Source organism: Emydura macquarii, unplaced genomic scaffold, assembly GCF_026122565.2.
Source record: "Emydura macquarii macquarii isolate MOO-44397 ecotype Brisbane River unplaced genomic scaffold, CSIRO-AGI_Emac_v2 contig_685, whole genome shotgun sequence".
Classification (NCBI taxonomy): domain Eukaryota; kingdom Metazoa; phylum Chordata; order Testudines; family Chelidae; genus Emydura; species Emydura macquarii.
Genome location: NW_027130822.1, coordinates 90,470 through 102,691, shown reverse-complemented (window position 1 = coordinate 102,691; position 12,222 = coordinate 90,470). Strand labels below are relative to the sequence as shown.

At 41.4% G+C, this 12,222-nt stretch overlaps 2 protein-coding genes across 2 annotated transcripts; both read right to left on the bottom strand.

Moving 5' to 3' along the window:
* Window positions 1-3,326: 3,326 nt before the first annotated feature.
* On the bottom strand, window positions 3,327-3,929 carry LOC137148663 (olfactory receptor 6F1-like). Its single transcript, XM_067541584.1, has one exon. It carries the CDS (start codon window positions 3,900-3,902, stop codon window positions 3,327-3,329), a length of 576 nt encoding a protein of 191 aa, XP_067397685.1. The 5' UTR covers window positions 3,903-3,929.
* Window positions 3,930-7,283: 3,354 nt separating this feature from the next.
* On the bottom strand, window positions 7,284-8,246 carry LOC137148662 (olfactory receptor 6F1-like). The gene has a single exon (XM_067541582.1). The coding sequence runs from the start codon at window positions 8,244-8,246 to the stop codon at window positions 7,284-7,286; it is 963 nt and encodes a 320-aa protein (XP_067397683.1).
* Between the last annotated feature and the right edge of the window lie 3,976 nt (window positions 8,247-12,222).

The following is a 12,222-nucleotide window of genomic DNA, read 5'->3' as shown; positions in this document are numbered from 1 at the left end:
GATTCAGTGCCTGACTTGACCTTGTTTGTGCCATCCGTGCTGGGTAAATGTCGCTCTGAGGAGGATGGTGCTAGCTGGAAATGTCCTGAGACAGCTGACAAAGTGAAAGGCCCTGAGGTCATAGAATCATAGAAGATTAGGGATGGAAGGGACCGTAGGAGGTCATCTAGTCCAATCCCCTGCTCAAAGCAGGGCCAACACCAACTCACACAAGATACTCACACAAGTCACATGTAATTCATCTGTAGGATGGACCCTGGTGCGCATGAGGGGGTAGGAATATCACACTAATAAATGTAATAAAAATGAAAAAAATGACAACCTTTCTAATGTCTTTTTTGCTGATCTTCCATCTCACTGGTTTTTTCTTGCTTGCATTCTTGGACTGTATTTTTCTTAATACTATTTGATAGGCATCCTGCCCGAGCTGGAAATAACACCTCTGGTGTAGACATAGTGTAAAAATAATGTAGCTTTCATGTCTTCTGAGGTCCCTTCCAACCCTCATCTTCTATGATTCTATGATTCCTACATTTCAGTGTACAGTACATAGAGAAGTATAAACAAGTAATTGCCTGCATGAAAATTTAGTTTTTCCTGACTTTGCTAATCCTTTTTATGTAGCCTCCTGTAAAACCAGGCAAACATCTAGATGAGTTGATGTATGCCCTGGAAGACCTTTCTCCACAGGGTTAATTCCTCAATTTTTTAAAGACTCCTTTAGCCATTTCAATTTAAGCAGCTGACAGCAGTTTGTTTTGACCCTTTCAGGATTATTAATTACTAAAATTTCACATTTATCAGAGTTCATTTGGAAGCCTGATACCCCTCCAATTTCCAAAGTCAGTTTTAACAATGAACAAGGCTTCTGAATCTTCCAATTATAACAAAACAAAAAACAAAACAAAAAACAACCCGAGAGTTCTCTAGCACTTTAAAGACTAACACATTTAATTTCTGCAAGCATAAGCTTTTGTGGGCTGTAACTCACTTAGTCAGATGTAAGGAATAGAAAACACATAGGCATATATAAACATATCCAAGGGAAGTAACAACAATGGGGGAGGTGGATGAAAGCCAGGTCCATTCAGTAGAGTACTTGAGGCCTATTCACAACTATTGAGTAGGAGGTGAGAATGTTTGATCAGAGGCAATTACTTCTTGTAATGAGATAACCATTCCAAGTCCCGATTCAGACCCAGTTTGATTGTGTCAAGTTTGAAGATGATTTCAAGCTCAGCAGTTTCTCTTTGAAGTGTACAGACTAACACAGCTACCCCTCTGGAACTTTCCAATTATAAGAAGACATGGGCAGCATACAAAGCTATTTTGTATTGTATGCTAGAAGAAGCTTTGATCTCCTTTACCAAGGGGCTATTTTTCACATTTATTGCAAATGGCTCAAGTGCCAAAGCAGGCGGGGGGATAAGAGACAATCCATTCTTCTCCCCCTAAACTAATTAAAAGATGGAGATTGATGACCATTACCCAAAGCATATGCTGCATGTTGAGTATTCAGGACTAATGTGCTCTTAGAAAACTGATTTCCAAAACCAAATCTTACAAATATCTGTCTGAGCTATTCCCACTCCAGTCTGTTGACAGCTTTCTCAGCACATCTTTTTTTTGTTGACCAGTCCCCCGACTTTTCAGTCATCCACATACTTTCCCACTCTGTTTTCTTCCAAGTCACTAACGAAAACATTAAATAAAGTAGGGGTAAGAAGTGATTGCCGTGAGGACCTCACGAGAAACACACCCACTACCTGTCAATTCCCCATTTACAGTTACACTTTGATACCTCTCAGTTAGCCAATTTTCAGTCCATTTGTTAGCCATGTTAAGGTTACATTATTCTAGTTTGTTTTAAGCAAAGTGTCTTGCAGTATGAAGTCAAATGCTTTAGAAAAGTCTAAGTGTATTACATTGACAATATTACCTTTGCTAACCAAATACGGAATGTCATCATACACACACACACAAAATTTAAATTAGCTTGACAGGATCTATTTGCCATAAAACCATGCTAATTAATTAATTACACCACCCTCCTTTAAGTCGTTATTAATTAAGTCCCATATCAACCGCTTCATTGTCTTGCCTGAGATCAGTCATGTTGATTGGTCTATAATTACCCAGGATGTCCCATTTACCCTTTTTAAATTTGACACAACAGGAGCTTTCTTCCAATCTTCTAGAAAACACCCAGGGCCCTGAGACTTACTGAAAATCAATATTATGAGTCCTCAGCCAGCTCTTTTAAACCCCTTTGATGCAAGTTATCAGGATCTGCCATTTAGCATCCTCCTGAAATATTAGTGGAAGGGAAAGAGTGTTATCATCACCATATGATAAGACTATATAATCTGCTTTTCCCCAAACACAGAACAGAAATATTTATTGAACATTTCTACATTTTCTCCATTATTTATGATAATTATATAATTTCTATCTAGAAAGAGACAATACCATTGTCAGGATCCTTTTTGTTTCTAATATATTTAAACGAACACACAAACAAAAAATCTATTATTGTCCTTAACTCTGCTGGCCATAGATTTCTCATTGTGTCCCTTTTCTTCCCTTATCAATTTTCTACAATTCCTAACTTTTGATTTATACTCATTGCTATCAACTTCCCCTTTCTTTCACTTGTCATTTTTTATAGCTGCCTTCACTTCCCCTGTAAACCAGGTCAGTTTTCTTAATTAGTATGGCCTTCTTCCTTGAAGTTCCATGACATCATGCAAGAGTCCACTACTGGAAAACAAAGTTTATATAGTAAACACAAGTAGGGGAGCCCAAGTATGGAAGAGGGAATTTCAAAAGAGCTAAGGAAGTTAGAAACCTAAATTCTATTGAAATTCAATACGTTTTTGGCAACTAATTCCCTCAGGCAGCTTTGAAAATGCAAAAACGGAAAATCGTGAATTTAGATCCAACATTCAAAGGGGGTTGGGAACAATGGGCTCATACACAGAGATCCTGCTAAGTGACGTTCAAAGCTAACACCTTGGAATCTTCAGCATAAAACAAATTGCCTCCTCCCACTTGAGCTAATCTGTAAGTGAATAGCAGTTTGTGATAGCAAATGAGGAAAGCTGTAAAACAAAGACACAATGGCACATGATAAGGATACATTACATTAGGGTTTAGGGTAGGATGTAGGTGTCCAACTGCCATTGCAAGAGAAAAGACTATCCTTGAAAATCACTGCCAATCCTTTTGTCTCATACTCAACTATATCAATGATTTTCAGACATTTATTTAAAATTTTGGTCCTTTTGATTACAATTCTGCTAAATACAGGGTGTTTGAAAACCATTTCATATCCTACTCAATGCCTTTCCCAAGGCTTCTTTCACCTCTTTGTTTCTTAAAGTGTAAATGAAAGAGTTTAATAGTGGAGTTACAATGGTGTTAAAAATGTTGATTGTTTTGTTCAAATCCAATGAGTTCTGAGCAGAAGGCTTGACATAGAGAAAAATGTCAGTGCCGTACCAGATAGTCATGACGGTGAGATGGGCAGAGCAAGTGGAAAAGGCCTTTTGCCAGCCTTGAGCAGATGGGATTCTCAAGATGGTGGAGATGATGTAAATGTAGGAGATCAGCGTTATCACGCATGAGACCACAACAACAACAATCGAGACAATGAACGTTGCCAGCTCAACGAGGTGCGTGTCCGTGCAGGAAAGAGCTGTCCAGGAATCAGTGTCGCAAAGGAAATGATTGATGACGTTAGGGCCACAGAAAGACAAACTGGATATTAAAGCTGCCAGCACAGAGATAGCCAGGAACCCACATAGCCATGAGAGAAAGGCCAGCTGAGCAGAGAAGGTGCCGTTCATGAGGGAGCTGTAGCGCAGTGAGTGGCTTATGGCCAGATAGTGGTCATAGGCCATGACGGACAGGAGGAAACATTCTGTGGCCCCAAGGAGAGGAGAACAAAAAATTGCTCATACAAATGCGGCTCTTGCGAGCCGCATGCAGCTCTTTGACCATAGAAATGCGTATCCGTGCATTGTATGGGGCGCCAAAAAGTTTTTACTTTAAAATGTGAAATTGACCAGCTGCCGCGGAAATTGATGGATCAACGGGAACTGTCGGGGGAGGGTAAGAAAGGAGGGGGAACTGAAAAGTGAAATTGACTAGCTGCCGCCAAAATTGACGGATCAGCACGAATTTTCAGCGGAGGGTAAGATAAATGTGGCTCTTCCTCTCTGACTGGTTGGCCACCCCTGTACTATAGTTTCAACCAAATTGCCTGGTCCTGAAGCAGGATTACTGGCCTGGGATTACCAGGGTCACCTCTGGGCCTTTTTGAAGAATTAACATTATGTTAGCTAGCCACCAGCATCTGGTACAGAGGCCGATTTAAGCAATAGTTTAAATGTCACAATTAGTAGGTCTGGAAATTTCATATTTGACCTTCATCAGAACTCTTGTGTGAGCAATATCTGGTGCTGGTTAATGTATTGATTTGCTCCAAAACCTTCTCTATTGACACCTCACTGTGGGACAGTTCTTCAGAAGCCTAGAGAAGTTTGCTACCTAACATCTATTCAGATTCAATGGGAGTTGGGCAATTAACTCCCACAGGCTGCTTTGAAAATGCCACCATGAAACTAGAACTGACATCTGTGCTTCTGTGTGTCTGTGCTTTTCCCATAGCGGTGCCGGTATGGGCGCTCTGGTGTCACCTGCACCAGGGTAGCTTGCAGCTGGTTGATTCCACAGACTTTGACGTTACTGATAAAAAAAGACCGCACGCTCAGTTTGGTGGTGAAGGCTCAGCTTGTTTTTAGTCAACAAAACACATACGAAGCTCTGGGTTCACTAACACATGTATGCCCGTGACAAGGTGTTGGCTCAATCAATATAATGTTGTCCCCTCGGCCAATACAAAGTTGTCCTTCCTATTACTTTTATACACTTTTATCCTTTTATACAGGGACACAAACAAATTATGTATTACATCCACATGTTACTGCCCTTGTACCTTGTAGTCCTAACAAAAAATTCTCTTCTATTATCCTGTCATCTTGTCCTGATCTTTGCAAGGCGTCAGTGTGTTCCTCTACCACCCTGTAGGAATTTGTTTATATAATTACTTAAGTGTTCTGAGTTTTCCCGTAACATGATTTCAGGTCAGGAACGTGCTTATTGGTTAGCTGACATTCTGACGAGGCCTACTTTGGTTAAGAACATAAGAACATCAGAACGGCCATACTGGAGCAGCCCAATGGTCCATCTAGCCCAGTATCCTATCTTCCGACAGTGGCCAATGCCAGGTGCTTCAGAGGGAATGTACAGAACTGGCAATCGAGTGACCCATCCCGTGTCATTCACTCCCAACTCCGGGCAATCGGAGTCAAGGGAGACTTGGAGCATGGGGTTGCATCCCTTCTGAACTCTAGGGCGTATCCCATCTAATCCTGGAAATGTATTACCATTTAATTTAGTAATTTGTTCCAACATCTCCTCTACTGACACCTCAATCTGGGAAAGTTCCTCAGATTTGTCCCTTGAAAAAAATGGCTCAGGTGTGGAAAACTCCCTCACCTCCTCTAAAATGAAGATTGATGCAAAGAATTCATTTACCTTCTCTGCAATGGCCTTACCTTCCTTGAATGCTCCTGTAACATGTCGATCATCTAGTGGCCCCACTGAATGTTTAGCAGGCTTCATGCTTCTGCTGGGCTTAATTTATTTTTGCTATTAGTCTTTGAGTATTTGGCAAGTTGCTCTTCAAATTCTTTGTGAGCCTGCCAAATTATACTTTCACAAATGACTTTCCAGAGTTGATTCTCTTTTCTATTTTCCTCAGTAGGATTTAAGTTTCTATTTTTAAACGATGACTTTTTGCCTCTTACGGCTTTTTTTACTTTGTTGTTTAGCCATGGTTGCATTTTTTAGGTCCTCTTACTATGTTGTTGTTGTTTTGTTTTGTTTTTAATTTGGAGTATACTTTTAATTTGAGCCTGTATTATGGTGTTTTTAAAAAGTTTCCGTGCAGTTTTTTAATTTCACTTTTGTGACCGTATCTTGTAATTTCCATTAAACTAGTTTCATAATCTTAGCTATGCCAAGGGCTCCAGCAAGGCCTAAAACACCCAATGGGAGCTGGGAACCTAACTTCCTTGGGCATAACGTATTTAACAATGCATCAATCCACAGAGATCTTGCGAAGAAACATTCAAATCTAGCATGGAGTGTTGTGAAGCACTGGAATGGGTTACCTAGGGAGGTGGTGGAATCTCCATCTTTAGAGGCTTTTAAGCTGCAGCTTGATAAAGCCCTGGCTGGAATGATTTAGCTGAGGTTAGTCCTGTTTGAGCAGGGGGTTCGACTAGATGACCTGCTGAGGTCCCTTCTGTTAGAAGTAACCAAACAGGTTGTCCCTGGGGCAGATTGGGGAACAGAACCATTTATTGCCTGCTTGTTCCAACTCGATGCCGCGAGTGAGCAATGAGGGGGTTACTTTACAATTCTTTTATCCATAACAGTATGTAAATGTATACATTTCCAGGAACTCCCCATAGACCCTTATTTGGTTACACTGACACCTATAAAATGAATATTAACAACTACATGATGAATATAATTATACCCGCCCCTGTTTGTTGTTTACAGGATTACTATATAGAGGTCAGGCACATCACCTTAAAACCTATCAATTTTACACTGACATTCTTTGAAGTAGAGGCATGCCACGGGGAGAAGGAAAATAATGTTTGCTTCCCACCAAGGCTTATGCAGGAATGGTGATAATGGTTTTATTAGCCTTATTCCCAGCACAGATGGCCAGGAAGGGAGGAAAAGAAGAGAGAGAACAGACTCTAACTAAAATTCACACCAATTAGCAGAAACAAGGTTTGCCCTTGCCTTGAACCTGTTCCCTGTAGTTTAGGCCTGACTACTTGTCCAGCTTTTAACTCTTTACTCTCCTACACCTTCCAACTCTAATATTCTATGATTCTATGATCTTGGAATCTCTAGCATAACAAAATTTACCTCTTCCCACTTGAGACCTTCTGTGAGTGAATAGCAGGTTCTTCTAGTAAATGGTGAACGCTGTAAAACAAAGAGAGAATGGCGTGCACAAAGGAAGTATTACATTAGGTTTTGGTGTAGGGTGTAGGTGTCCAAGTGCCATTGCAAGAGAAAAGGAATTGGCTGTCCCTTGAAAAACCCAAGGCTTAATCCTTTTGCCTCATATTTAGCTATATCAATTGCCTTCAGGACATTGTAATTAAAGCTCTGTCCTTTTGATAACATTTCTACTAGACCCTGGCTTTTCTAAAATCGCATAACATTCCCCTAACTGTCTTTCCCAAGGCTTCCTTCACCTCTTTGTTTCTTAGAGTGTAAATGCAAGGGTTTAGTAGAGGAGTGACAATAGTGTTAAAGATGTTGACTGTTTCGTTCAAATCTAATGTATCCTTTGCAGAAGGCTTGACAAACAGAAAAATGGCGGAGCTGTACCAGATAGTCACGACGGTGAGATGGGCAGAGCAAGTGGAAAAGGCCTTTTGATGGCCTTGGGCTGATGGGAGTCTCAGGATGGTGGCGATAATGTAAATGTAGGAGACCAGGGTTATGACACATGAGATCATGATAACAATGAATGAGTCGATGAACGTTGCCAGCTCAATGAGGCGTGTGTCAGTGCAGGAGAGCGCTATCCAGGAATCTATGTTACAAAGGAAATGATTGATGACGTTAGGGCCACAGAACAACAACCTGGATATTAGCGACACCAGCACAGAGATAGCCAGGAACCCACACAGCCAAGAGAGGAAGGTCAGCTGAGCAGAGAAGGTGCCGTTCATGAGGGAGCTGTAGCGCAGTGGGTGGCATATGGCCAGATAGCGGTCATAGGCCATCGCAGCTAGGAGAAAACATTCTGTGGCCCCCAAGGAGAGGAGAACAAACAATTGCAGGAGACAGACAGTGAAAGAGATAGTTTGGTTTGTACCCAGGATGACACCAATAGCCTTGGGGACACATGCTGTGGTGTACCAGATCTCCAGGAAGGAGAGATTGCAGAGGAAGAAATACATGTGGGTGTGCAGGTGTGGTTGTGTCCTCACTAGGGCAATGATGGAGACATTCCCGGTGATCATCAGGACGTACATCACAGAAAACGCCCCAGCAAGGGACATCCGGAAATACCAAGTGCCAGGAAAGCCCAGGAGAACGAATTTCTGCACGTTGGTTTTGTTTCTTATTTCTGTCCCAGCCATGACGTCCATCTGTCAAGACACGAGAGATCATAAGGCATTTCAACATGCTGGGCATAGAGACTTGGATGCGCAGAAGTGCAGCCCCTAGAGGGTACTAAGTCTAAGGGAAGAGAAGGGAGAATGGCTATTCCGCTACACCATCCTGCCTTTTTCATCTTTCCATCTCCACAGTAGAGATGAGCGGTTCACTCACCATTCCCCTAAGGCCCAGGAAGATGCAAAGGGGTGGTTGACCCTTTATTATCTTTCATGTCTTCATGATCTAGCCCATCAACCCACTCCACCCGCATGTGAGAAAACCTCATTCTTAAGCCCATTCTTTCTTCATGTCTCACGTTGGAAGATAATTTTGCTCTCTGCTCTGAACAGAGAGGGAGTTTTTGCACAAGTAGCTTTGAAAATTGACAGGATTTCTACTCCTCAATCACTTACACTTTTCTGACCTTCAATGGGACTTGTGTTACTTACGCCTAGAGCAAGTCAAAACAAAGTCAACAATACTGTTTCCCTTTGAAAAATACCGTTTTGTTAAAACTGAAATTTTTCACAGAAACACACTAGGTTTAGCTGAAAATCTCATCGGGGTGGTGTCTCAGATCCAGCATGGAATATCCGATTAAACAAAAACCCTGAAAAAAATTAGTTCTCTAGCCTGCGGGTTAAGGCACTTATTTGGCATCTAAGGGACCCACGTTTGAGTCTCATTTTTCTTCCACATTGGAATGAAAACAAAGTGTGAAGACATGACCTTTTCCACAAAATTGAATTCTTGTTTCTGGGCAGCCCTGCTTAGTCCCTTTTGAAAACCCCACCTCAGCAACAAGGATACAACATTAGAAACTAGCAATTCTGTTTATTATTTCTTCCGTGTCTTCTGGTACAATCTTAATGTTTCACCTATGGTTGGGAAACTGTTGCACTAAGCACTAGAAAAACACAGCATAGAACCCATCCCTACTCCAAACAGTTTACAGTCTAAACTACAAGCCAGACAAGCCAGTAGAAACAAACAACAATGATGCAGCTTCCCAGACGTACAGTGCAATGTCTTCCCAGTTTCTGTTTTGCAAAACAACCCCCCTCCTCCACTCACTTTGCCTGGACTCAGCTGCACACAAAGCTTACAATCTAGGCTAGACCAGATCAATATTTAGGAATCATGTTCCAAACACTGTTCAATGCCAAATGCTTAAAAAGCAACCTATAACCCACCCCACCATTGCATGTATTTTTGCCACATTCTACAAAGGCCATTGGTCATTGTTCCCTGAACTGAGAGAGACGTCAGTTTATGGCATGAGGAATAGATGGATAATCACTGTTGTAGCTCAGTTTTTTCAAAGGGGTCTAAGGCAGTCAGGTACCAGCTCTCAGTAACATTCAGTGGAAGTTGGGTGATTAACGCCCGTATGCGTCTTTGAAAATCCCAGCTGCTATGTCTATTCTCTGGAGTTTAATTTCAGTTCATTCTCATACTAAGTCAAGGATTTGACGTGATCTGTCCAAATCAGAGAGACAACTGGGCACAGAACAAAATAGTTCAGATTGCCTCTTTTGTGTCCTGTGTCCTGATTTCCACTATATATGTCTTCAATCCTCCAGCTGCCCGAAGCTGGGACAGGACAACACGGGATGGATAACTCGAAATTGCTCTGTTCTGTTCATTCTGTCTGAAGCATCAGACACTGGCCACTATCAGAAGACAGGATAGTGAGCTAGGTGAGCCATTGGTCTCACTCAGTATGGCTGTTCATATCTATCTATCTATCTATCTAACTGTCTTTTTGATGAAATGGAGACTTTAGGAAAACATATTTGCATAAAACAATTTGGGATTTTCAGAAACAGAAATCTTCATTTTCCGGTATCTCAGTCATAGAAATGTAAGACTGAAAGGAACATCGAGAAATCATAAGTCGAGTCCCTGGTGTTACAGTAGGACAAAACTGTAGGCTATACCTGACAGCTCAAATCCATTTAAACAAATCCAGTGATGGGGATTCCACACCTCACTTGGAACCTTTCCAGAGCTAAACTCCCCATAGGGTTAGAAAGTTTTTCCTAAAATGTAACCTAAATCTCTGTTGCTGCAGATTAAGCCCATTATTTCCTGTCCTAACTTCAGTGAATATGGTGATTCCTATCCTCATGATAATAACCCTTAACATATCGGATGATTGTTATAAAATTTCCAAATCTTCTCTTCTCATGATTAAATTGGCCCAAGTTTTTTTTAACCTTTCCTCATAGGGCAAGTTTCTAAACCTTTCAGCATTTTTGTTGCTCTCCTCCGGACTCTGTCCAGTTTGTCCACATCTTTCCTGTAACGTGGCTCGCAGAATTGGAGACAATACTCCAGCTGAGACCTTCCCAGTGCAAAGTAGAGTGCGACAAATACCTCCTGTGTCGTACATACCACACTCCTGTTTATACACCCCAGAATGATGTCAGCCTTTTACTCTCTGCATCACATTGTTGACTCTCATTCAATTTGTGATGCATTGTAACCCCCAGATCCTTTTCATTATTACTACCACCTACCCACTTATCCCCCTTCTTGTAATTGTGCATTTCATTTTTCCTTCCTAAGGGAAGTGCTTTGCACTTGTCTTTCTTGAATTTCATCTTGATGATTATGGACCAATTCTCACATTTGTCACGGTTCTTTTGAATTCTAATTCTGTCCTCCAAAGTGCTTGCTATCCCGCCCAGCTTGGTGTCATCTGCAGTTTTATTAAGCATACTTTCCACTCCATTATCCAAGTCATTAATGAAAATATTGGATAGTACTGGGGCAAGGATTCTCCCTTGCAGACCCCCACTAGAGATGCCCTCCCAGTTTGAATTTCATCATGTTGATTTCAGACCAAATGGTCAGATTTGTCAAGAATGTCATTTTGTGTCAGAAGCCTTCCTTACATCGACCCCTTCCCCCATCCACTAGGCCAATAAGCCTGTCAATGAAATATTTTGATTTATGTAAAAGTAAACATTTTTAGTTAACCAAAAGAATATTGCTTTTTGAGGAAAACCAAAAGGAAACCTATTGAAATTCTTGAGGAAAATGAAAATATTTTTATATTTGTCTAAACACTTGATGAAAAAAAAAATCAGTTGGCTCTATTAGTTACACAATATAACAAAACAAAATCCTATTTCCTTTTGTTCCTCGTAGACTATACACTATATTAAAAAGAAGGATGAGTTATAGCCATTCTCCCAGTAGTGATCCAGTGATGCCTCAATGAGGCAAACCTTCAGGATGGCAGGAGAGATTTTCAGGTAGGTCAAATTACCAAGGGTATGTCTAAACTGGCGGAGGCACTATTGGATCGATGTCATGGAGTCGATTGAGTGGGCAGTGGAGACCTGCTCAATCGATCCCAGAAGTGCCCTCCAGTCGAGGTCATAAATCCACCCCCACAAGAGGAGTAACACAGCGTTGACCAGAGGGCATTTCCCCTCAGCGCAGCGTAGTGAGGACGCCGCAGTAAGTAAAATCTAGCAAGTCGATGGGAGATACGCAGTCAACTCTATGTAGCTTGCGTATCTCCTGTCGACTGCCGCCGTCAGCGTAGACCAGTCCAAAGAAAAGTGAAGCTATTTCACAGTACAGTTGATATCAATTCCAGTTCCAGTGGTAGCTGGCAAGTGGCTCTAATTTACCAGGTCTGCAGATGGAGATTATCAGTATAAACTCCCTCCATAATTTTTTCTCTCCAGAACACACACAATATCTCGGCTGCTGGTAAATGGTGCATTGCACGATGGTATGTCCTGCTTTTCCTAAACCGATATATATATAAATGATAGGAATATTTCTTACCTGATTCTCAGCAATGTTAAGGGGATTTGTGATCTGTGTGAAAATTAAAATTACTTCCATTTTATGGACCCTTTATGCTGCTAGAGTGGTGTGAATTGTTGTCAGAATAAATGGGAATCTGCCACTTCAGAACCAAAAGGCGGGCAAAGT

Coding starts and splice junctions, on each gene's coding strand:
- LOC137148663 (XM_067541584.1), bottom strand. CDS start 3,902: ATGGCCTATGACCACTATCTGGCCATAAGCCACTCACTGCGCTACAGC.
- LOC137148662 (XM_067541582.1), bottom strand. CDS start 8,246: ATGGCTGGGACAGAAATAAGAAACAAAACCAACGTGCAGAAATTCGTT.